Source organism: Chiloscyllium plagiosum, unplaced genomic scaffold (genome assembly GCF_037043375.1).
Source record: "Chiloscyllium plagiosum isolate Xiang-an unplaced genomic scaffold, Cpla_swu_hap1 HiC_scaffold_3, whole genome shotgun sequence".
Taxonomy (NCBI): domain Eukaryota; kingdom Metazoa; phylum Chordata; class Chondrichthyes; order Orectolobiformes; family Hemiscylliidae; genus Chiloscyllium; species Chiloscyllium plagiosum.
Window position 1 is genome coordinate 149,765,666 of NW_028270141.1, and position 24,007 is coordinate 149,789,672.

Consider the following 24,007-nt stretch of genomic DNA (forward strand, 5'->3'; position numbering starts at 1 on the left):
GCTCCCTTTGGTAGGTCAGTCAGTAACGAGTAAACAGCACCCTTTGGTAGGTCAGTCAGTAACGTGTAAACAGCGCCTTTTGGTAGGTCAGTCAGTAACGGGAAAACAGCTCCCATTGGTAGGCCAGTCAGTAACGTGTAAACAGCGCCTTTTGGTAGGTCAGTCAGTAACGTGTAAACAGCTCCCTTTGGTAGGTCAGTCAGTAACGTGTAAACAGCTCCCTTTGGTAGGTCAGTCAGTAACGTGTGAACAGCTCCCTTTGGTAAGTCAGTCAGTAACAGGAAAACAGCTCCCTTTGGTAGGTCAGTCAGTAACGGGAAAACAGCTCCCTTTGGCAGGTCAATCAGTAACGTGTAAACAGCTCCCTTTGGTAAGTCAGTCAGTAACGTGTGAACAGCTCCCTTTGGTAAGTCAGTCAGTAACAGGAAAACAGCTCCCTTTGGTAGGTCAGTCAGTAACGGGAAAACAGCTCCCTTTGGCAGGTCAGTCAGTAACGGGAAAACAGCTCCCTTTGGCAGGTCAGTCAGTAACGGGAAAACAGCTCCCTTTGGCAGGTCAGTCAGTAACGTGTAAACAGCTCTCTTTGGTAGGTCAGTCAGTTACGGGAAAACAGCTCCCTTTGGTAGGTCAATCAGTAACGTGTAAACAGCTCCCTTTGGTAAGTCAGTCAGTAACGTGTGAACAGCTCCCTTTGGTAAGTCAGTCAGTAACGTGTAAACAGCTCCCTTTGGTAGGTCAGTCAGTAAGGTGTAAACAGCACCTTTTGGTAGGTCAGTCAGTAGCAGGAAAACAGCTCCCTTTGGTAGGTCAGTCAGTAACGTTTAAACAGCTCCCTTTGGTAGGTCAGTCAGTAAGGTGAAAACAGCGCCTTTTGGTAGGTCAGTCAGTAACAGGAAAACAGCCCCCTTTGGTAGGTCAGTCAGTAACAGGAAAACAGTCCCCTTTGGTTGGTCAGTCAGTAACGTGTAAACAGCTCCCTTTGGTAGGTCAGTCAGTAACAGGAAAACAGCTCCCTTTGGTAGGTCGGTCAGTAACGTGTGAACAGCTCCCTTTGGTAAGTCAGTCAGTAACAGGAAAACAGCTCCCTTTGGTAGGTCAGTCAGTAGCAGGAAAACAGCTCCCTTTGGTAGGTCAGTCAGTAACGTTTAAACAGCTCCCTTTGGTAGGTCAGTCAGTAAGGTGTAAACAGCGCCTTTTGGTAGGTCAGTCAGTAACAGGAAAACAGCCCTCTTTGGTAGGTCAGTCAGTAACGGGAAAACAGCTCCCTTTGGTAGGTCAGTCAGTAACGGGAAAACAGCTCCCTTTGGCAGGTCAGTCAGTAACGTGTAAACAGCTCTCTTTGTTAGGTCAGTCAGTAACGTGTGAACAGCTCCCTTTGGTAAGTCAGTCAGTAACGTGTAAACAGCTCCCTTTGGTAGGTCAATCAGTAACGTGTAAACAGCTCCCTTTGGTAAGTCAGTCAGTAACGTGTGAACAGCTCCCTTTGGTAAGTCAGTCAGTAACGTGTAAACAGCTCCCTTTGGTAGGTCAGTCAGTAACGCGAAAACAGCTCCCTTTGGTAGGTCAGTCAGTAACGTGTAAACAGCGCCTTTTGGTAGGTCAGTCAGTGACGCAAAAACAGCTCCCTTTGGTAGGTCAATCAGTAACGGGAAAACAGCTCCCTTTGGTAGGTCAGTCAGTAACGGGAAAACAGCTCCCTTTGGTAGGTCAGTCAGTAACGTGTAAACAGCTCCCTTTGGTCGGTCAGTCAGTAACGGGAAAACTGCTCTCTTTGGTAGGTCAGTCAGTAACGTGTAAACAGCTCCCTATGGTAGGTCAGTCAGTAACGGGAAAACAGCTCCCTTTGGTAGGTCCGTCAGTAACGTGTAAACAGCTCCCTTTGGTCGGTCAGTCAGTAACGTGAAAACAGCTCCCTTTGGTAGGTCAGTCAGTAACGTGTAAACAGCCCCCTTTGGTAGGTCAGTCAGTAACGGGAAAACAGCTCCCTTTGGTAGGTCAGTCAGTAACGTGTAAACAGCCCCCTTTGGTAGGTCAGTCAGTCACGGGAAAACAGCTCCCTTTGGTAGGTCAGTCAGTAACGTGTAAACAGCGCCTTTTGGTAGGTCAGTCAGTAACGGGAAAACAGCTCCCTTTGGTAGGTCAGTCAGTAACGTGTAAACAGCCCCCTTTGGTAGGTCAGTCAGTAACGGGAAAACAGCTCCCTTTGGTAGGTCAGTCAGTAACGTGTAAACAGCCCCCTTTGGTAGGTCAGTCAGTAACGGGAAAACAGCTCCCTTTGGTAGGTCAGTCAGTAACGTGTAAACAGCTCCCTTTGGTAGGTAAGTCAGTAACATGTAAACAGCTCCCTTTGGTTGGTCAGTCAGTAACGTGTTAACAGCTCCCTTTGGTAGGTCAGTCAGTAACGGGAAAACAGCTCCCTTTGGTAGGTCAGTCAGTAACGTGTTAACAGCTCCCTTTGGTAGGTCAGTCAGTAACGGGAAAACAGCTCCCTTTGGTAGGTCAGTCAGTAATGTGTTAACAGCTCCCTTTGGTAGGTCAGTCAGTAACGGGAAAACTGCTCCCTTTGGTAGGTCAGTCAGTAACGTGTTAACAGCTCCCTTTGGTAGGTCAGTCAGTAACGGGAAAACAGCTCCCTTTGGTAGGTCCGTCAGTAACGAGTAAACAGCCCCCTTTGGTAGGTCAATCAGTAACCGGAAAACAGCTCCCTTTGGTAGGTCAGTCAGTAACGTGTAAACAGCGCCTTTTCGTAGGTCAGTCAGTAACGGGAAAACAGCTCCCTTTGGTAGGTCAGTCAGTAACGAGTAAACAGCTCCCTTTGGTAGGTCAGTCAGTAACGAGTAAACAGCACCCTTTGGTAGGTCAGTCAGTAACGTGTAAACAGCGCCTTTTGGTAGGTCAGTCAGTAACGGGAAAACAGCTCCCTTTGGTAGGTCAGTCAGTAATGTGTAAATAGCGCCTTTTGGTAGGTCAGTCAGTGATGTGTAAACAGCTCCCTTTGGTGGGCCAGTCAGTAACGTGTAAACAGCGCCTTTTGGTAGGTCAGTCAGTAACGTGTAAACAGCTCCCTTTGGTAGGTCAGTCAGTAACGTGTAAACAGCTCCCTTTGGTAGGTCAGTCAGTAACGTGTGAACAGCTCCCTTTGGTAAGTCAGTCAGTAACAGGAAAACAGCTCCCTTTGGTAGGTCAGTCAGTAACGGGAAAACAGCTCCCTTTGGCAGGTCAATCAGTAACGTGTAAACAGCTCCCTTTGGTAAGTCAGTCAGTAACGTGTGAACAGCTCCCTTTGGTAAGTCAGTCAGTAACAGGAAAACAGCTCCCTTTGGTAGGTCAGTCAGTAACGGGAAAACAGCTCCCTTTGGCAGGTCAGTCAGTAACGGGAAAACAGCTCCCTTTGGCAGGTCAGTCAGTAACGGGAAAACGGCTCCCTTTGGCAGGTCAGTCAGTAACGTGTAAACAGCTCTCTTTGGTAGGTCAGTCAGTTACGGGAAAACAGCTCCCTTTGGTAGGTCAATCAGTAACGTGTAAACAGCTCCCTTTGGTAAGTCAGTCAGTAACGTGTGAACAGCTCCCTTTGGTAAGTCAGTCAGTAACGTGTAAACAGCTCCCTTTGGTAGGTCAGTCAGTAAGGTGTAAACAGCACCTTTTGGTAGGTCAGTCAGTAGCAGGAAAACAGCTCCCTTTGGTAGGTCAGTCAGTAACGTTTAAACAGCTCCCTTTGGTAGGTCAGTCAGTAAGGTGTAAACAGCGCCTTTTGGTAGGTCAGTCAGTAACAGGAAAACAGCCCCCTTTGGTAGGTCAGTCAGTAACAGGAAAACAGTCCCCTTTGGTTGGTCAGTCAGTAACGTGTAAACAGCTCCCTTTGGTAGGTCAGTCAGTAACAGGAAAACAGCTCCCTTTGGTAGGTCGGTCAGTAACGTGTGAACAGCTCCCTTTGGTAAGTCAGTCAGTAACAGGAAAACAGCTCCCTTTGGTAGGTCAGTCAGTAGCAGGAAAACAGCTCCCTTTGGTAGGTCAGTCAGTAACGTTTAAACAGCTCCCTTTGGTAGGTCAGTCAGTAAGGTGTAAACAGCGCCTTTTGGTAGGTCAGTCAGTAACAGGAAAACAGCCCCCTTTGGTAGGTCAGTCAGTAACGGGAAAACAGCTCCCTTTGGTAGGTCAGTCAGTAACGGGAAAACAGCTCCCTTTGGCAGGTCAGTCAGTAACGTGTAAACAGCTCTCTTTGTTAGGTCAGTCAGTAACGGGAAAACAGCTCCCTTTGGTAGGTCAATCAGTAACGTGTAAACAGCTCCCTTTGGTAAGTCAGTCAGTAACGTGTGAACAGCTCCCTTTGGTAAGTCAGTCAGTAACGCGAAAACAGCTCCCTTTGGTCGGTCAGTCAGGAACATGTAAACAGCCCCCTTTGGTCGGTCAGTCAGTAACAGGAAAACAGCTCCCTTTGGTAGGTCAGTCAGTAACGGGAAAACAGCTCCCTTTGGCAGGTCAGTCAGTAACGTGTAAACAGCTCTCTTTGTTAGGTCAGTCAGTAACGGGAAAACAGCTCCCTTTGGTAGGTCAATCAGTAACGTGTAAACAGCTCCCTTTGGTAAGTCAGTCAGTAACGTGTGAACAGCTCCCTTTGGTAAGTCAGTCAGTAACGTGTAAACAGCTCCCTTTGGTAGGTCAGTCAGTAACGCGAAAACAGCTCCCTTTGGTCGGTCAGTCAGGAACATGTAAACAGCCCCCTTTGGTCGGTCAGTCAGTAACAGGAAAACAGCTCCCTTTGGTAGGTCTGTCAGTAACAGGAAAACAGCTCCCTTTGGTAGGTCAGTCAGTAACGTGTAAACAGCGCCTTTTGGTAGGTCAGTCAGTAACGTGTAAACAGCTCCCTTTGATAGGTCAGTCAGTGACGCAAAAACAGCTCCCTTTGGTAGGTCAGTCAGTAACGTGTAAACAGCCCCCTTTGGTAGGTCAGTCAGTAACGTGTAAACAGCGCCTTTTGGTAGGTCAGTCAGTAACGTGTAAACAGCTCCCTTTGGTAGGTCAGTCAGTGACGCACAAACAGCTCCCTTTGGTAGGTCAGTCAGTAACGGGAAAACAGATCCCTTTGGTAGGTCAGTCAGTAACGTGTAAACAGCCCCCTTTGGTAGGTCAGTCAGTAACGTTTAAACAGCTCCCTTTGTAGGTCAGTCAGTAACGGGAAAACAGCTCCCTTTGGTAGGTCAGTCAGTAACGTTTAAACAGCTCCCTTTGGTAGGTCAGTCAGTAGCAGGAAAACAGCTCCCTTTGGTAGGTCAGTCAGTAACGTTTAAACAGCTCCCTTTGGTAGGTCAGTCGGTAAGGTGTAAACAGCGCCTTTTGGTAGGTCAGTCAGTAACAGGAAAACAGCCCCCTTTGGTAGGTCAGTCAGTAACAGGAAAACAGTCCCCTTTGGTTGGTCAGTCAGTAACGTGTAAACAGCTCCCTTTGGTAGGTCAGTCAGTAACAGGAAAACAGCTCCCTTTGGTAGGTCGGTCAGTAACGTGTGAACAGCTCCCTTTGGTAAGTCAGTCAGTAACAGGAAAACAGCTCCCTTTGGTAGGTCAGTCAGTAACGGGAAAACAGCTCCCTTTGGCAGGTCAGTCAGTAACGGGAAAACAGCTCCCTTTGGCAGGTCAGTCAGTAACGTGTAAACAGCTCTCTTTGGTAGGTCAGTCAGTAACGGGAAAACAGCTCCCTTTGGTAGGTCAATCAGTAACGTGTAAACAGCTCCCTTTGGTAAGTCAGTCAGTAACGTGTGAACAGCTCCCTTTGGTAAGTCAGTCAGTAACGTGTAAACAGCTCCCTTTGGTAGGTCAGTCAGTAACGCGAAAACAGCTCCCTTTGGTCGGTCAGTCAGGAACATGTAAACAGCCCCCTTTGGTAGGTCAGTCAGTAACGGGAAAACAGCTCCCTTTGGTAGGTCAGTCAGTAACGGGAAAACAGCTCCCTTTGGCAGGTCAGTCAGTAACGTGTAAACAGCTCTCTTTGTTAGGTCAGTCAGTAACGGGAAAACAGCTCCCTTTGGTAGGTCAATCAGTAACGTGTAAACAGCTCCCTTTGGTAAGTCAGTCAGTAACGTGTGAACAGCTCCCTTTGGTAAGTCAGTCAGTAACGTGTAAACAGCTCCCTTTGGCAGGTCAGTCAGTAACGTGTAAACAGCTCTCTTTGGTAGGTCAGTCAGTAACGGGAAAACAGCTCCCTTTGGTAGGTCAATCAGTAACGTGTAAACAGCTCCCTTTGGTAAGTCAGTCAGTAACGTGTGAACAGCTCCCTTTGGTAAGTCAGTCAGTAACGTGTAAACAGCTCCCTTTGGTAGGTCAGTCAGTAACGCGAAAACAGCTCCCTTTGGTCGGTCAGTCAGGAACATGTAAACAGCCCCCTTTGGTCGGTCAGTCAGTAACAGGAAAACAGCTCCCTTTGGTAGGTCAGTCAGTAACGTGTAAACAGCGCCTTTTGGTAGGTCAGTCAGTGACGCAAAAACAGCTCCCTTTGGTAGGTCAGTCAGTAACGTTTAAACAGCTCCCTTTGTAGGTCAGTCAGTAAGGTGTAAATAGCGCCTTTTGGTAGGTCTGTCAGTAACAGGAAAACAGCTCCCTTTGGTAGGTCAGTCAGTAACGTTTAAACAGCTCCCTTTGGTAGGTCAGTCAGTAAGGTGTAAACAGCGCCTTTTGGTAGGTCAGTCAGTAGCAGGAAAACAGCTCCCTTTGGTAGGTCAGTCAGTAACGTTTAAACAGCTCCCTTTGGTAGGTCAGTCAGTAAGGTGTAAACAGCGCCTTTTGGTAGGTCAGTCAGTAACAGGAAAACAGCTCCCTTTGGTAGGTCAGTCAGTAACGGGAAAACAGCTCCCTTTGGTAGGTCAGTCAGTAACGTGTAAACATCTCCCTTTGGTAGGTCAGTCAGTAACAGGAAAACAGCTCCCTTTGGTAGGTCAGTCAGTAACAGGAAAACAGCCCCCTTTGGTAGGTCAGTCAGTAACGTGTAAACAGCTCCCTTTGGTAGGTCAGTCAGTAACGTGTAAACAGCTCCCTTTGGTAGGTCAGTCAGTAACGGGAAATCAGCTCCCTTTGGTCGGTCAGTCAGTAACGGGAAATCAGCTCCCTTTGGTAGGTCAGTCAGTACCGGGAAATCAGCTCCCTTTGATAGGTCAGTCAGTAACGTGTAAACAGCTCCCTTTGGTAGCTCAGTCAGTCACACGTAAACAGCTCCCTTTGGTAGGTCAGTCAGTACCGGGAAATCAGCTCCCTTTGATAGGTCAGTCAGTAACGTGTAAACAGCTCCCTTTGGTAGCTCAGTCAGTCACACGTAAACAGCTCCCTTTGGTAGGTCAGTCAGTAACGGGAAATCAGCTCCCTTTGGTAGGTCAGTCAGTAACGTGTAAACTGCTCCCTTTGGTAGGTCAGTCAGTAACGTGTAAACAGCTCCCTTTGGTAGGTCAGTCAGTAACGTGTAAACAGCTCCCTTTGGTAGGTCAGTCACTAACGTGTAAACAGCTCCCTTTGGTAGGTCAGTCAGTAACGGGAAATCAGCTCCCTTTGGTAGGTCAGTCAGTAACGTGTAAACAGCTCCCTTTGGTAGGTCAGTCAGTAACGTGTAAACAGCTCCCTTTGGTAGGTCAGTCAGTAACGTGTAAACAGCTCCCTTTGGTAGGTCAGTCACTAACGTGTAAACAGCTCCCTTTGGTCGGTCAGTCAGTAACGGGAAAACAGCTCCCTTTGGTCGGTCAGTCAGTAACGTGTAAACAGCTCCCTTTGGTAGGTCAGTCAGTAACGTGTAAACAGCTCCCTTTGGTAGGTCAGTCAGTAACGTGTAAACAGCCCCCTTTGGTAGGTCAGTCTGTAACGTGTAAACAGCTCCCTTTTGTAGGTCAGTCTGTAACAGGAAAACAGCTCCCTTTGGTCGGTCAGTCAGTAACGGGACAACAGCTCTCTTTGGTAGGTCAGTCAGTCACACGTAAACAGCTCCCTTTGGTAGGTCAGTCAGTAACGGGAAAACAGCTCCCTTTGGTAGGTCAGTCAGTAACAGGAAAACAGTTCCCTTTGGTAGGTCAGTCAGTAACGGGAAAACAGCTCCCTTTGGTAGGTCAGTCAGTAACGGGTAAACAGCTCCCTTTGATAGGTCAGTCAGTAACAGGAAAACAGCTCCCTTTGGTAGGTCAGTCAGTAACGGGAAAACAGCTCCCTTTGGTAGGTCAGTCAGTAACAGGAAAACAGTTCCCTTTGGTAGGTCAGTCAGTAACGGGAAAACAGCTCCCTTTGGTAGGTCAGTCAGTAACGTGTAAACAGCTCCCTTTGGTAGGTCAGTCAGTAACGGGAAAACAGCTCCCTTTGGTAGGTCAGTCAGTAACGTGTCGACAGCTCCCTTTGGTAGGTCAGTCAGTAACGAGTAAACAGCTCCCTTTGGTAGGTCAGTCAGTAACGTGTAAACAGCTCCCTTTGGTAGGTCAGTTAGTAACGTTTGAACAGCTCCTTTTGGTAGGTCAGTCAATAACGGGAAAACAGCTCCCTTTGGTAGGTCAGTTAGTAACGTGTAAACTGCTCCCTTTGGTAGGTCAGTCAGTCACGTGTAGACAGCTCCCTTTGGTAGGTCAGTCAGTAACGTGTAGACAGCTCCCTTTGGTAGGTCAGTCAGTAACGTGTAAACAGCTCCCTTTGGTAGGTCAGTCAGTAACAGGAAAACAGCTCCCTTTGGTAGGTCAGTCAGTAACGGGAAAACAGCTCCCTTCCGTAGGTCAGTCAGTAACAGGAAAACAGTTCCCTTTGGTAGGTCAGTCAGTAACGGGAAAACAGCTCCCTTTGGTAGGTCAGTCAGTAACGGGAAAACAGCTCCCTTTGATAGGTCAGTCAGTAACAGGAAAACAGTTCCCTTTGGTAGGTCAGTCAGTAACGGGAAAACAGCTCCCTTTGGTAGGTCAGTCAGTAATGGGAAAACAGCTCCCTTTGGTAGGTCAGTCAGTAACAGGAAAACAGTTCCCTTTGGTAGGTCAGTCAGTAACGTGTAAACAGCTCCCTTTGGTAGGTCAGTCATTAACGTGTAAACAGCTCCCTTTGGTAGGTCAGTCAGTAAAGTTAAAACAGCTCCCTTTGGTAGGTCAGTCAGTAACGTGTAAACAGCTCCCTTTGGTAGGTCAGTCAGTAACGGGAAAACAGCTCCCTTTGGTAGGTCAGTCAGTAACGGGAAAACAGCTCCCTTTGGCAGGTCAATCAGTAACGTGTAAACAGCTCCCTTTGGTAAGTCAGTCAGTAACGTGTGAACAGCTCCCTTTGGTAAGTCAGTCAGTAACAGGAAAACAGCTCCCTTTGGTAGGTCAGTCAGTAACGGGAAAACAGCTCCCTTTGGCAGGTCAGTCAGTCACGGGAAAACAGCTCCCTTTGGCAGGTCAGTCAGTAACGTGTAAACAGCTCTCTTTGGTAGGTCAGTCAGTAACGGGAAAACAGCTCCCTTTGGTAGGTCAATCAGTAACGTGTAAACAGCTCCCTTTGGTAAGTCAGTCAGTAACGTGTGAACAGCTCCCTTTGCTAAGTCAGTCAGTAACGTGTAAACAGCTCCCTTTGGTAGGTCAGTCAGTAACGCGAAAACAGCTCCCTTTGGTCGGTCAGTGAGGAACATGTAAACAGCCCCCTTTGGTCGGTCAGTCAGTAACAGGAAAACAGCTCCCTTTGGTAGGTCAGTCAGTAACGTGTAAACAGCGCCTTTTGGTAGGTCAGTCAGTAACGTGTAAACAGCTCCCTTTGGTAGGTCAGTCAGTAACGTTTAAACAGCTCCCTTTGTAGGTCAGTCAGTAAGGTGTAAATAGCGCCTTTTGGTAGGTCTGTCAGTAACAGGAAAACAGCTCCCTTTGTAGGTCAGTCAGTAAGGTGTAAACAGCACCTTTTGTTAGGTCAGTCAGTAGCAGGAAAACAGCTCCCTTTGGTAGGTCAGTCAGTAACGTTTAAACAGCTGCCTTTGGTAGGTCAGTCAGTAAGGTGTAAACAGCGCCTTTTGGTAGGTCAGTCAGTAACAGGAAAACAGCCCCCTTTGGTAGGTCAGTCAGTAACAGGAAAACAGTCCCCTTTGGTTGGTCAGTCAGTAACGTGTAAACAGCTCCCTTTGGTAGGTCAGTCAGTAACAGGAAAACAGCTCCCTTTGGTAGGTCGGTCAGTAACGTGTGAACAGCTCCCTTTGGTAAGTCAGTCAGTAACAGGAAAACAGCTCCCTTTGGTAGGTCAGTCAGTAACGGGAAAACAGCTCCCTTTGGCAGGTCAGTCAGTAACGTGTAAACAGCTCTCTTTGGTAGGTCAGTCAGTAACGGGAAAACAGCTCCCTTTGGTAGGTCAGTCAATAACGTGTAAACAGCTCCCTTTGGTAGGTCAGTCAGTAACGTGTAAACAGCTCCCTTTGGTAGGTCAGTCAGTAACGTGTGAACAGCTCCCTTTGGTAAGTCAGTCAGTAACGTGTAAACAGCTCCCTTTGGTAGGTCAGTCAGTAACGTGTGAACAGCTCCCTTTGGTAAGTCAGTCAGTAACGTGTAAACAGCTCCCTTTGGTAGGTCAGTCAGTAACGCGAAAACAGCTCCCTTTGGTCGGTCAGTCAGGAACATGTAAACAGCCCCCTTTGGTCGGTCAGTCAGTAACAGGAAAACAGCTCCCTTTGGTAGGTCAGTCAGTAACGTGTAAACAGCGCCTTTTGGTAGGTCAGTCAGTAACGTGTAAACAGCTCCCTTTGGTAGGTCAGTCAGTAACGTGTAAACAGCGCCTTTTGGTAGGTCAGTCAGTAACGTGTAAACAGCTCCCTTTGGTAAGTCAGTCAGTAACGTGTAAACAGCTCCCTTTGGTAAGTCAGTCAGTAACGGGAAAACAGCTCCCTTTGGTAGGTCAGTCAGTAACGTGTGAACAGCTCCCTTTGGTAAGTCAGTCAGTAACGTGTAAACAGCTCCCTTTGGTAGGTCAGTCAGTAACGCGAAAACAGCTCCCTTTGGTAGGTCAGTCAGTAACAGGAAAACAGTTCCCTTTGGTAGGTCAGTCAGTAACGGGAAAACAGCTCCCTTTGGTAGGTCAGTCAGTAACGGGTAAACAGCTCCCTTTGATAGGTCAGTCAGTAACAGGAAAACAGCTCCCTTTGGTAGGTCAGTCAGTAACGTGTAAACAGCGCCTTTTGGTAGGTCAGTCAGTAACGGGAAAACAGCTCCCTTTGGTAGGTCAGTCAGTAACGTGTAAACAGCGCCTTTTGGTAGGTCAGTCAGTAACGGGAAAACAGCTCCCTTTGGTAGGTCAGTCAGTAACGTGTAAACAGCGCCTTTTGGTAGGTCAGTCAGTGACGCAAAAACAGCTCCCTTTGGTAGGTCAGTCAGTAACGTTTAAACAGCTCCCTTTGTAGGTCAGTCAGTAAGGTGTAAATAGCGCCTTTTGGTAGGTCTGTCAGTAACAGGAAAACAGCTCCCTTTGGTAGGTCAGTCAGTAACGTTTAAACAGCTCCCTTTGGTAGGTCAGTCAGTAAGGTGTAAACAGCACCTTTTTTGTAGGTCAGTCAGTAGCAGGAAAACAGCTCCCTTTGGTAGGTCAGTCAGTAACGTTTAAACAGCTCCCTTTGGTAGGTCAGTCAGTAAGGTGTAAACAGCGCCTTTTGGTAGGTCAGTCAGTAACAGGAAAACAGCTCCCTTTGGTAGGTCAGTCAGTAACGGGAAAACAGCTCCCTTTGGTAGGTCAGTCAGTAACGTGTAAACATCTCCCTTTGGTAGGTCAGTCAGTAACAGGAAAACAGCTCCCTTTGGTAGGTCAGTCAGTAACAGGAAAACAGCCCCCTTTGGTAGGTCAGTCAGTAACGTGTAAACAGCTCCCTTTGGTAGGTCAGTCAGTAACGTGTAAACAGCTCCCTTTGGTAGGTCAGTCAGTAACGGGAAATCAGCTCCCTTTGGTCGGTCAGTCAGTAACGGGAAATCAGCTCCCTTTGGTAGGTCAGTCAGTACCGGGAAATCAGCTCCCTTTGATAGGTCAGTCAGTAACGTGTAAACAGCTCCCTTTGGTAGCTCAGTCAGTCACACGTAAACAGCTCCCTTTGGTAGGTCAGTCAGTACCGGGAAATCAGCTCCCTTTGATAGGTCAGTCAGTAACGTGTAAACAGCTCCCTTTGGTAGCTCAGTCAGTCACACGTAAACAGCTCCCTTTGGTAGGTCAGTCAGTAACGGGAAATCAGCTCCCTTTGGTAGGTCAGTCAGTAACGTGTAAACTGCTCCCTTTGGTAGGTCAGTCAGTAACGTGTAAACAGCTCCCTTTGGTAGGTCAGTCAGTAACGTGTAAACAGCTCCCTTTGGTAGGTCAGTCACTAACGTGTAAACAGCTCCCTTTGGTAGGTCAGTCAGTAACGGGAAATCAGCTCCCTTTGGTAGGTCAGTCAGTAACGTGTAAACAGCTCCCTTTGGTAGGTCAGTCAGTAACGTGTAAACAGCTCCCTTTGGTAGGTCAGTCAGTAACGTGTAAACAGCTCCCTTTGGTAGGTCAGTCACTAACGTGTAAACAGCTCCCTTTGGTAGGTCAGTCAGTAACGGGAAAACAGCTCCCTTTGGTAGGTCAGTCAGTAACGTGTAAACAGCTCCCTTTGGTAGGTCAGTCAGTAACGTGTAAACAGCTCCAATTGGTCGGTCAGTCAGTAACGGGAAAACAGCTCCCTTTGGTCGGTCAGTCAGTAACGTGTAAACAGCTCCCTTTGGTAGGTCAGTCAGTAACGTGTAAACAGCTCCCTTTGGTAGGTCAGTCAGTAACGTGTAAACAGCCCCCTTTGGTAGGTCAGTCTGTAACGTGTAAACAGCTCCCTTTTGTAGGTCAGTCTGTAACAGGAAAACAGCTCCCTTTGGTCGGTCAGTCAGTAACGGGACAACAGCTCTCTTTGGTAGGTCAGTCAGTCACACGTAAACAGCTCCCTTTGGTAGGTCAGTCAGTAACGGGAAAACAGCTCCCTTTGGTAGGTCAGTCAGTAACAGGAAAACAGTTCCCTTTGGTAGGTCAGTCAGTAACGGGAAAACAGCTCCCTTTGGTAGGTCAGTCAGTAACGGGTAAACAGCTCCCTTTGATAGGTCAGTCAGTAACAGGAAAACAGCTCCCTTTGGTAGGTCAGTCAGTAACGGGAAAACAGCTCCCTTTGGTAGGTCAGTCAGTAACAGGAAAACAGTTCCCTTTGGTAGGTCAGTCAGTAACGGGAAAACAGCTCTCTTTGGTAGGTCAGTCAGTAACGTGTAAACAGCTCCCTTTGGTAGGTCAGTCAGTAACGGGAAAACAGCTCCCTTTGGTAGGTCAGTCAGTAACGTGTCGACAGCTCCCTTTGGTAGGTCAGTCAGTAACGAGTAAACAGCTCCCTTTGGTAGGTCAGTCAGTAACGTGTAAACAGCTCCCTTTGGTAGGTCAGTTAGTAACGTTTGAACAGCTCCTTTTGGTAGGTCAGTCAATAACGGGAAAACAGCTCCCTTTGGTAGGTCAGTTAGTAACGTGTAAACTGCTCCCTTTGGTAGGTCAGTCAGTCACGTGTAGACAGCTCCCTTTGGTAGGTCAGTCAGTAACGTGTAGACAGCTCCCTTTGGTAGGTCAGTCAGTAACGTGTAAACAGCTCCCTTTGGTAGGTCAGTCAGTAACAGGAAAACAGCTCCCTTTGGTAGGTCAGTCAGTAACGGGAAAACAGCTCCCTTCCGTAGGTCAGTCAGTAACAGGAAAACAGTTCCCTTTGGTAGGTCAGTCAGTAACGGGAAAACAGCTCCCTTTGGTAGGTCAGTCAGTAACGGGAAAACAGCTCCCTTTGATAGGTCAGTCAGTAACAGGAAAACAGTTCCCTTTGGTAGGTCAGTCAGTAACGGGAAAACAGCTCCCTTTGGTAGGTCAGTCAGTAACGTGTAAACAGCTCCCTTTGGTAGGTCAGTCAGTGACGGGAAAACAGCTCCCTTTGGTAGGTCAGTCAGTAATGGGAAAACAGCTCCCTTTGGTAGGTCAGTCAGTAACAGGAAAACAGTTCCCTTTGGTAGGTCAGTCAGTAACGTGTAAACAGCTCCCTTTGGTAGGTCAGTCATTAACGTGTAAACAGCTCCCTTTGGTAGGTCAGTCAGTAAAGTTAAAACAGCTCCCTTTGGTAGGTCAGTCAGTAACGTGTAAACAGCTCCCTTTGGTAGGTCAGTCAGTAACGGGAAAACAGCTCCCTTTGGTAGGTCAGTCAGTCACACGTAAACAGCTCCCTTTGGTCGGTCAGTCAGTAACGTGTAAACAGCTCCCTTTGGTAGGTCAGTCAGTAACGTGTAAACAGCTCCCTTTGGTAGGTCAGTCAGTCACACGTAAACAGCTCCCTTTGGTCGGTCAGTCAGTAACGTGTAAACAGCTCCCTTTGGTCGGTCAGTCAGTAACGGGAAAACAGCTCCCTATGGTAGGTCAGTCAGTAACGGGAAAACAGCTCCCTTTGGTAGGTCAGTCAGTAACGTGTAAACAGCTCCCTTTTGTAGGTCAGTCAGTAACAGGAAAACAGCTCCCTTTGGTCGGTCAGTCAGTAACGGGACAACAGCTCTCTTTGGTAGGTCAGTCAGTCACACGTAAACAGCTCCCTTTGGTAGGTCAGTCAGTAACGGGAAAACAGCTCCCTTTGGTAGGTCAGTCAGTAACAGGAAAACAGTTCCCTTTGGTAGGTCAGTCAGTAACGGGAAAACAGCTCCCTTTGGTAGGTCAGTCAGTAACAGGAAAACAGCTCCCTTTGGTAGGTCAGTCAGTAACGGGTAAACAGCTCCCTTTGATAGGTCAGTCAGTAACAGGAAAACAGCTCCCTTTGGTCGGTCAGTCAGTAACGGGACAACAGCTCTCTTTGGTAGGTCAGTCAGTCACACGTAAACAGCTCCCTTTGGTAGGTCAGTCAGTAACGGGAAAACAGCTCCCTTTGGTAGGTCAGTCAGTAACGGGAAAACAGCTCCCTTTGGTAGGTCAGTCAGTAACGGGAAAACAGCTCCCTTTGGTAGGTCAGTCAGTAACAGGAAAACAGCTCCCTTTGGTAGGTCAGTCAGTAACGGGTAAACAGCTCCCTTTGATAGGTCAGTCAGTAACAGGAAAACAGCTCCCTTTGGTCGGTCAGTCAGTAACGGGACAACAGCTCTCTTTGGTAGGTCAGTCAGTCACACGTAAACAGCTCCCTTTGGTAGGTCAGTCAGTAACGGGAAAACAGCTCCCTTTGGTAGGTCAGTCAGTAACAGGAAAACAGTTCCCTTTGGTAGGTCAGTCAGTAACGGGAAAACAGCTCCCTTTGGTAGGTCAGTCAGTAACGGGTAAACAGCTCCCTTTGATAGGTCAGTCAGTAACAGGAAAACAGCTCCCTTTGGTAGGTCAGTCAGTAACGGGAAAACAGCTCCCTTTGGTAGGTCAGTCAGTAACAGGAAAACAGTTCCCTTTGGTAGGTCAGTCAGTAACGGGAAAACAGCTCCCTTTGGTAGGTCAGTCAGTGACGGGAAAACAGCTCCCTTTGGTAGGTCAGTCAGTAACGGGAAAACAGCTCCCTTTGGTAGGTCAGTCAGTAACGGGAAAACAGCTCCCTTTGGTAGGTCAGTCAGTAACGGGAAAACAGCTTCCTTTGGTAGGTCAGTCAATAACGTGTAAACAGCTCCCTTTGGTAGGTCAGTCAGTAACGTGTAAACAGCTCCCTTTGGTAGGTCAGTCAGTAACGTGTAAACAGCTCCCTTTGGTCGGTCAGTCAGTAACGGGAAAACAGCTCCCTTTGGTAGGTCAGTCAGTAACAGGAAAACAGCTCCCTTTGGTAGGTCAGTCAGTAACAGGAAAACAGTTCCCTTTGGTAGGTCAGTCAGTAACAGGAAAACAGCTCCCTTTGGTAGGTCAGTCAGTAACAGGAAAACAGTTCCCTTTGGTAGGTCAGTCAGTAACGTGTAAACAGCTCCCTTTGGTAGGTCAGTCAGTAACGTGTAAACAGCTCCCTTTGGTAGGTCAGTCAGTAACGGGAAAACAGCTCCCTTTGGGAGGTCAGTCAGTAACAGGAAAACAGCTCCCTTTGCTAGGTCAGTCAGTAACAGGAAAACAGCTCCCTTCGGTAGGTCAGTCAGTAACGTCTGTGCATCTCCCTTTGGTAGGTCAGTCAGTAACGGGAAAACAGCTCCCTTTGGTAGATCAGTCGGTAACGTGTAAACAGCTCCCTTTGGTAGGTCAGTCAGTAACGTGTAAACAGCTCCCTTTGGTAGGTCAGTCAGTAACGTGTAAACAGCTCCCTTTGGTAGGTCAGTCAGTAACGTGTAAACAGCTCCCTTTGGTAGGTCAGTCAGTAACGTGTAAACAGCTCCCTTTGGTAGGTCAGTCAGTAACGTGTAAACAGCTCCCTTTGGTAGGTCAGTCAGTAACGTGTAAACAGCTCTCTTTGGTAGGTCAGTCAGTCACACGTAAACAGCTCCCTTTGGTAGGTCAGTCAGTAACGGGAAAACAGCTCCCTTTGGTAGGTCAGTCAGTAACAGGAAAACAGTTCCCTTTGGTAGGTCAGTCAGTAACGGGAAAACAGCTCCCTTTGGTAGGTCAGTCAGTAACAGGAAAACAGCTCCCTTTGGTAGGTCAGTCAGTAACGGGTAAACAGCTCCCTTTGATAGGTCAGTCAGTAACAGGAAAACAGCTCCCTTTGGTCGGTCAGTCAGTAACGGGACAACAGCTCTCTTTGGTAGGTCAGTCAGTCACACGTAAACAGCTCCCTTTGGTAGGTCAGTCAGTAACGGGAAAACAGCTCCCTTTGGTAGGTCAGTCAGTAACGGGAAAACAGCTCCCTTTGGTAGGTCAGTCAGTAACGGGAAAACAGCTCCCTTTGGTAGGTCAGTCAGTAACAGGAAAACAGCTCCCTTTGGTAGGTCAGTCAGTAACGGGTAAACAGCTCCCTTTGATAGGTCAGTCAGTAACAGGAAAACAGCTCCCTTTGGTCGGTCAGTCAGTAACGGGACAACAGCTCTCTTTGGTAGGTCAGTCAGTCACACGTAAACAGCTCCCTTTGGTAGGTCAGTCAGTAACGGGAAAACAGCTCCCTTTGGTAGGTCAGTCAGTAACAGGAAAACAGTTCCCTTTGGTAGGTCAGTCAGTAACGGGAAAACAGCTCCCTTTGGTAGGTCAGTCAGTAACGGGTAAACAGCTCCCTTTGATAGGTCAGTCAGTAACAGGAAAACAGCTCCCTTTGGTAGGTCAGTCAGTAACGGGAAAACAGCTCCCTTTGGTAGGTCAGTCAGTAACAGGAAAACAGTTCCCTTTGGTAGGTCAGTCAGTAACGGGAAAACAGCTCCCTTTGGTAGGTCAGTCAGTGACGGGAAAACAGCTCCCTTTGGTAGGTCAGTCAGTAACGGGAAAACAGCTCCCTTTGGTAGGTCAGTCAGTAACGGGAAAACAGCTCCCTTTGGTAGGTCAGTCAGTAACGGGAAAACAGCTTCCTTTGGTAGGTCAGTCAATAACGTGTAAACAGCTCCCTTTGGTAGGTCAGTCAGTAACGTGTAAACAGCTCCCTTTGGTAGGTCAGTCAGTAACGTGTAAACAGCTCCCTTTGGTCGGTCAGTCAGTAACGGGAAAACAGCTCCCTTTGGTAGGTCAGTCAGTAACAGGAAAACAGCTCCCTTTGGTAGGTCAGTCAGTAACAGGAAAACAGTTCCCTTTGGTAGGTCAGTCAGTAACAGGAAAACAGCTCCCTTTGGTAGGTCAGTCAGTAACAGGAAAACAGTTCCCTTTGGTAGGTCAGTCAGTAACGTGTAAACAGCTCCCTTTGGTAGGTCAGTCAGTAACGTGTAAACAGCTCCCTTTGGTAGGTCAGTCAGTAACGGGAAAACAGCTCCCTTTGGGAGGTCAGTCAGTAACAGGAAAACAGCTCCCTTTGCTAGGTCAGTCAGTAACAGGAAAACAGCTCCCTTCGGTAGGTCAGTCAGTAACGTCTGTGCATCTCCCTTTGGTAGGTCAGTCAGTAACGGGAAAACAGCTCCCTTTGGTAGATCAGTCAGTAACGTGTAAACAGCTCCCTTTGGTAGGTCAGTCAGTAACGTGTAAACAGCTCCCTTTGGTAGGTCAGTCAGTAACGTGTAAACAGCTCCCTTTGGTAGGTCAGTCAGTAACGTGTAAACAGCTCTCTTTGGTAGGTCAGTCAGTAACGTGTAAACAGCTCCCTTTGGTAGGTCAGTCAGTAACGTGTAAACAGCTCCCTTTGGTAGGTCAGTCAGTAACGTGTAAACAGCTCCCTTTGGTAGGTCAGTCAGTAACAGGAAAACAGCTCCCTTTAGTTGGTCAGTCAGTAACGGGAAAACAGCTCCCTTTGGTAGGTCAGTCAGTAACGGGAAAACAGCTCCCTTTCGTAGGTCAGTCACTGACGTGTAAACAGCTCCCTTTGGTAGCTTTATCCATCTCATTCTGAAATGTAGTTTCCATTAGAATGGACTCCCAAGCCATTGAATTGATTCCGTTGGACGTAGCTGAAAGAATGAATGGGATCTGGAGGCGGGCAGTTGGATTCTCAACATGGTTTCCCAGAAAACAGAATGTTTGGGCTTTCCGGTGAATGTAACCCAGGATGTGAGATCAAGATCTCTCAGCACCTCTTTCCATTTCAAACATGGTCGAAAGTGTTCCAGAGTTCCATGGTGAGAGTGGCAGCCCTTGCTGTCCCTGAAATCACTGGGTATTGGGGAGCAAACTCTCTGCTGGTTGGACCGATACCTGGTACATATGTGGATGGTTCGGGATGTTCCAATTCAGTCATCTCAGCTCCAGGATATCTCTGCAGGAGTTCCTCAGGGTAGTGTCCTAGGACCAACCATCTTCAGCTGTTTCCTCAATGACCTTCCCTCCATCGGAAGTTCAGGAGTGGGGATGCTCACTGACGATTACACAATGTTCAGCACCATTCCCGACTCCTGAGATACTGAAGCAGTCCATGCTCAAATGTCAGAAGGTCTGGTCAATATCTGGGTGCGGTGTAAGCAGTGACAAATAACATTCACACCACACAAATGCCAGGCCATCTCCAATGAGACATTCAGTGGCATAACCATCCCTGATCAATATCCGAGGAATTACCATTGACCAAAACCTCACCTCGACTAGCCATTACAAATACAGTGGCTACAAGAACAGGTCAAAATCTAGGAATCCCAAAGCAAATAACTTCCCAAAGCCTGTCCACCATCTACAAGGCAAAGGTCAGGAGTATTATGGAATACTCCGCACTTGCCCTGGATGGGGGCAGCTCCAACAAGAAGCTTGACACCATCCAGGACACAGCATCCTGTTTGATTGGCACCACATCCACAAACATCCACTCCCTCCACCCCTGACGCTCAGTAGCAGCTGTGTGCACTATCTACCCATGACCACTTCCATCTAGAAGGACAAGGGCAGCAGATACATGGGAACACCAATATCTTCAAGCTCCCCTCCAAGCCACTCACCATCCCGACCTGGAAATATATCACCATTCCCTCACTGTCGCTTGGTCAGAATCCTGGAATTCCCTCCCTAAGGGCATTGTGGGTCAACCCACAGCAGGTGGACTGCAGCGGTTCGAGAAGGCAGCTCACCCCCACCTTCTCAAGGGGGCAACGAGGTAATGGATGTTCCACTGACAGTTGTGAGGGGAGGTGGTCGTGGGACACGTTCCGATGATCAGGCTCGGGGGACTTCAGGGTGATGTAGGAGGAACTGTATTAGAAAGAAGGAACCAAGTTTGGGTGAGGTGCAGCTTAGAAGGAATTTGTTGATGACTCCAAGGAATTTGCTTTGGCCGTTGAGCAGGACAGAGAGCCAGAGTAGGTCACTGATGGAGGATCAACAGTCCTTGCTGTGGAGTAGTTGCTCAGAGAGAAACCATTGGGAGAAATGAGTTGATGAAAACGTGGGTAAGAGTTGCAGTGGTTAGAGAGTGAGTGGGTGATGCCAACCAACAGGGAACAGGGACAACAGGATCACTTCCAGGCCCTAACTGGTGAAGTACCAGAGGGAGTTACGGGGAGAAGGCAGGAGCATGGGGTTGAGAAATGTATCAGCCATGATCGAATGGCAGAGCAGACTCAATGGGCTGAGTGGTCTCATCTTGCTCCTGTACCTTGTGGACTTATGGGTCAGTGTTGGAGCCTCAACAATTTAGAATCTACATTAATGACTTGGGCGAAGGAACTATACAGTTTGTAGCCACACTTACTGAGGTTACGCTGAGGGGGGCGGGGGGGGGGAGTCAGTTGTGAGGATAGAGTCTGCAAACAGATATAGGCAGGTTAAATGAGTGGGGGAATGTTCGTCAAATCATGCCAAGGTTTAGCGATACAAAGTGGGATCATGTGAGATTCTCCAGTTTGGCAGCAAGATTAGAATCGTGGAATATTATGTAAATGGAAAGTAACTACAGGCTGCTGCTGTCCAGAGGGGTCAGGGAAGCCCTGTCCACTCTGTGTCAGTGTGGACGCACAACAAGGAATTAGGACGGCTTCAAAGGCTGTGTACAGGGAGTGGATAGGCCAACGTAGAGACTGTAGCTGAATCAGATGTCTCAGAGGTTAGGAAACCTGTGGAAATCTTTACCACAGAGCACTGTCAAAGCTGGATTGAGAAGGATGCTGAAGGCACATCAGGACAGGGTAGGCCGTGATGTCAGTGACAGGTACAGCAGACTTGAGGGGCAGAATGGCCTGTTTGCTATGACCTGAAATGGTCATGGGTAAAGGGGAGAGCTGATGCGGCGAACGAGCCAATGGGACAATGCGAAGATTTTAAACGGTGCAGCTTGGATTGAGTAGAGGAATGGCAAGATATTTAAATTACTGGCAGGGACTAAGCTGAAGAATCATTGCTATAGTCCCACCAGGTGGCACATTGCCGAAAGCTGCAGCTGTTACAGAGCTCAGAGTCAGGCAGGCAGACAGCGCTGGGCTCATGGGCGAACAAATACTCACAGCAGCAACGTGGATATCTCTTTGGCAATGTGACCCGAGCATTACCCCCTGGGCAGGGGCTGTCACTCCCATGTCTGTATTCAGGGGCTGCTCCCTGATTGGCTGCCCTGGTTCTGTCTCCCCAGGATTCGACTGGAGCCTCCATTTTAAATGGGAGCAGCTAACCCCAGAGGTCAGGGCCAAAAGACTACAGCCCATTGAGCCAATCAGGTAAGGGGCAGCGTGTGAGGAGGTGGGGGGTCCTGGGGAGGGGGCATTGGGAAGGGCTGGGGGGGAGGGTCAGGGATCCTGGGGAGGGGGGCATTGGGAAGGGCTGGAGGGGGAGGGTCAGGGATCCTGGGGAGGGGGGCATTGGGAAGGGCTGGGGGGAGAGTCAGGGATCCTGGGGAGGGGAGTGCGGAACATCTAGACAGGAGAGAGCAGGATCCCAAATGTTGTGGGGACTGTGTGCGATACTAGGGCTGTGTTGGATGCTGGGACTGTGTTTGTTGCTCACACTGTGTGTGACACTGGGACTGGGTTTTTAAAAATTTGATTACTTACAGTGTGGAAACAGGCCCTTCAACCCAACAAGTCCACACCGACCCGCCGAAGAGCAATCCACCCAGACCCATTCCCCTAACACTAGCACGGCCAATTCACCTGACCCGCACATTTTTGGACTGTGGGAGGAAACCGGAGCACCCGGAGGAAACCCACGCAGACACGGGGAGAACGTGCAAACTCCACACAGACAGTCACCTGAGGCGGGAATTGAACCCAGGTCTCTGGCGCTGTGAGGCAGCAGTGCTGACCACTGTTCCACTGTGCCACCCAGTGTGATGCAGGGACTGTGTTAGGTGCTGGGACTGTGTTTGATGCAAGGGCTGTGTTTGATGCAAGGGCTGTGTTTGATGCAAGGGCTGTGTTTGATGCAGGGACTGTGTTTGATGCTGGGACTGTGTTGGATTTGGGGACTGTGTTTGATGGTGGGACTGTGTTTGATGGGGAGTCTGTGTAAGATGCTGGGGCTGTATTTGATGTGGGGATTGTTTTTGATGTGGGGACTGTGTTTGATGCAGGGACTGTGTTTGATGCAGGGACTGTGTTTGATGCAGGGACTGTGTTTGATGTGGGACTGTATTTGATGCGGGACTGTATTTGATGCAGGGACTGTGTAAAATGCAGGGACTGTGTTTGATGTGGGGATTGTGTTTGATGTGGGGATTGTTTTTGATGTGGGGACTGTGTTAGATGCTGGGACTGTGTTAGATGCTGGGACTGTGTTAGATGCTGGGACTGTGTAAGATGCTGGGACTGTGTAAGATGCTGGGACTGTGTTTGATATGGGGATTGTGTTTGATGTGGGGATTGTTTTTAATGTCGGGACTGTGTTAGATGCTGGGACTGCGTTAGATGCTGGGACTGTGTTAGATGCTGGGACTGTGTTAGATGCTGGGACTGTGTAAGATGCTGGGACTGTGTTTGGTGTGGGGATTGTGTTTGATGTGGGGATTGTTTTTGATGCTGGGTCTGTGTTTAATGTGGGTCTGTGTAAAATGCTGGGATTGTGTTTATGTGGGGATTGTGCTTGATGTGGGGATTGTTTTTGATGTGGGGACTGTGTTAGATGCTCGGTCTGTGTTTGATGTGGGACTGTGTCTGATGTGGGACTGTGTTTGATGCAGGGACTGTGTGAGATACTGGGACTGTTCTTGATGCGGGGACTGTGTTTGATGCAAAGACTATGTTGAATGCTTGGACTGTGTTTGATGTTGGGACTGTGTTTGAAGTGGGAACTGTGTTTGATACTAGGACTGTGTTTGATGCAGGTGCTGTGTTAGATGCTGGGGCTGTGTTTGATGTTGGGATTGTGTTGATGCTGGCTCTGTGTTGGATGCTGGGTCTGTGCTGGATGCTGGGACTGTGTTTGATGCTGGGACTGTGTTTGATGCTGGGACTGTGTTTGATGCTGGGACTGTGTTAGACTGTGGGACTGTATTACATGCAGGGACTGTGTTTGATGTGGGGACTGTGTTAGATGCTGGGACTGTGTTAGATGCTGGGACTGTGTTTGATGTGAGGACTGTGTTAGATGCAGGTATGGTGTTAAATGCTGGAACTGTGTTTGATGTGATGACTGTGTTTGATGCAGGGACTGTGTTAGACACTGAGACTGTGTTTGATCCTGGGATTGTGTTTGATGTTAAGACTGTGTTTGATGCTGGGACTGTGTTAGATGCTGAGACTGTGCTTGTTGCAGGGTCTGTATTAGATACTGGGGCTGTGTTAGATGCTGGGACTGTGTTTGTTGCGGGAGCTGTGTTTTTTTATATGGGGACTGTGTTTGATGTGGGGACTGTGTTAGATGCTGGGACTGTGTTTGGTGCAGGGACTGTGTTAGATGCTGGGACTGTGTTAGATGCTGGGACTGTGTTAGATGCTGGGACTGTGTTTGATGCAGGGACTGTGTTAAATGTGGGACTGTGTTAGATGCTGGGACTGTGTTAGATGCTGGGACTGTGTTAGATGCTGGGACTGTGTTTGATGTGAGGACTGTGTTAGATGCAGGTATGGTGTTAAATGCTGGAACTGTGTTTGATGTGATGACTGTGTTTGATGCAGGGACTGTGTTAGACACTGAGACTGTGTTTGATCCTGGGATTGTGTTTAATGTTGAGACTGTGTTTGATGCTGGGACTGTGTTCGATGCAGGGACTGTGTTAGATGCTGAGACTGTGCTTGTTGCAGGGTCTGTATTAGATACTGGGACTGTGTTAGATGCTGGGACTGTGTTTGTTGCGGGAGCTGTGTTTTTTATATGGGGACTGTATTTGATGCTGGGACTGTATTAGATGCTGGGACTGTGTTTGGTGCAGGGACTGTGTTAAATGTTGGCACCGTGTTTGTTGTGGGGACTGTGTTTGATGCTGAGGCTGTGCATGATGTGGGGACTGTGTTGGATGCTTGGACTGTGTTTGATGCTGGGATTATGTTTGATGCAGGGACTGTGTTTGACATTCAGACTGTGTTTGATGCAGGAACTGTGTTGGATGCTGGGACTATGTTTGATGCAGGGACTGTGTGTAATGCAGGGACTGTATTTGACGTTCAGACTGTGTTTGATGCAGGGACTGTGTTGGA

At 48.5% G+C, this 24,007-nt stretch overlaps 1 protein-coding gene across 1 annotated transcript in view; it reads left to right on the forward strand.

The window, feature by feature from the left end:
* The window catches only part of galnt14 (UDP-N-acetyl-alpha-D-galactosamine:polypeptide N-acetylgalactosaminyltransferase 14 (GalNAc-T14)), a 433,271-nt gene that overhangs the window by 216,263 nt on the left and 193,001 nt on the right, over window positions 1-24,007 (forward strand). The window contains exon 8 of the mRNA XM_087984284.1: window positions 21,010-21,094. Coding sequence (XP_087840410.1) covers window positions 21,010-21,094 — 85 coding nt within the window. The remainder of the gene's footprint in view (window positions 1-21,009; window positions 21,095-24,007) is intronic.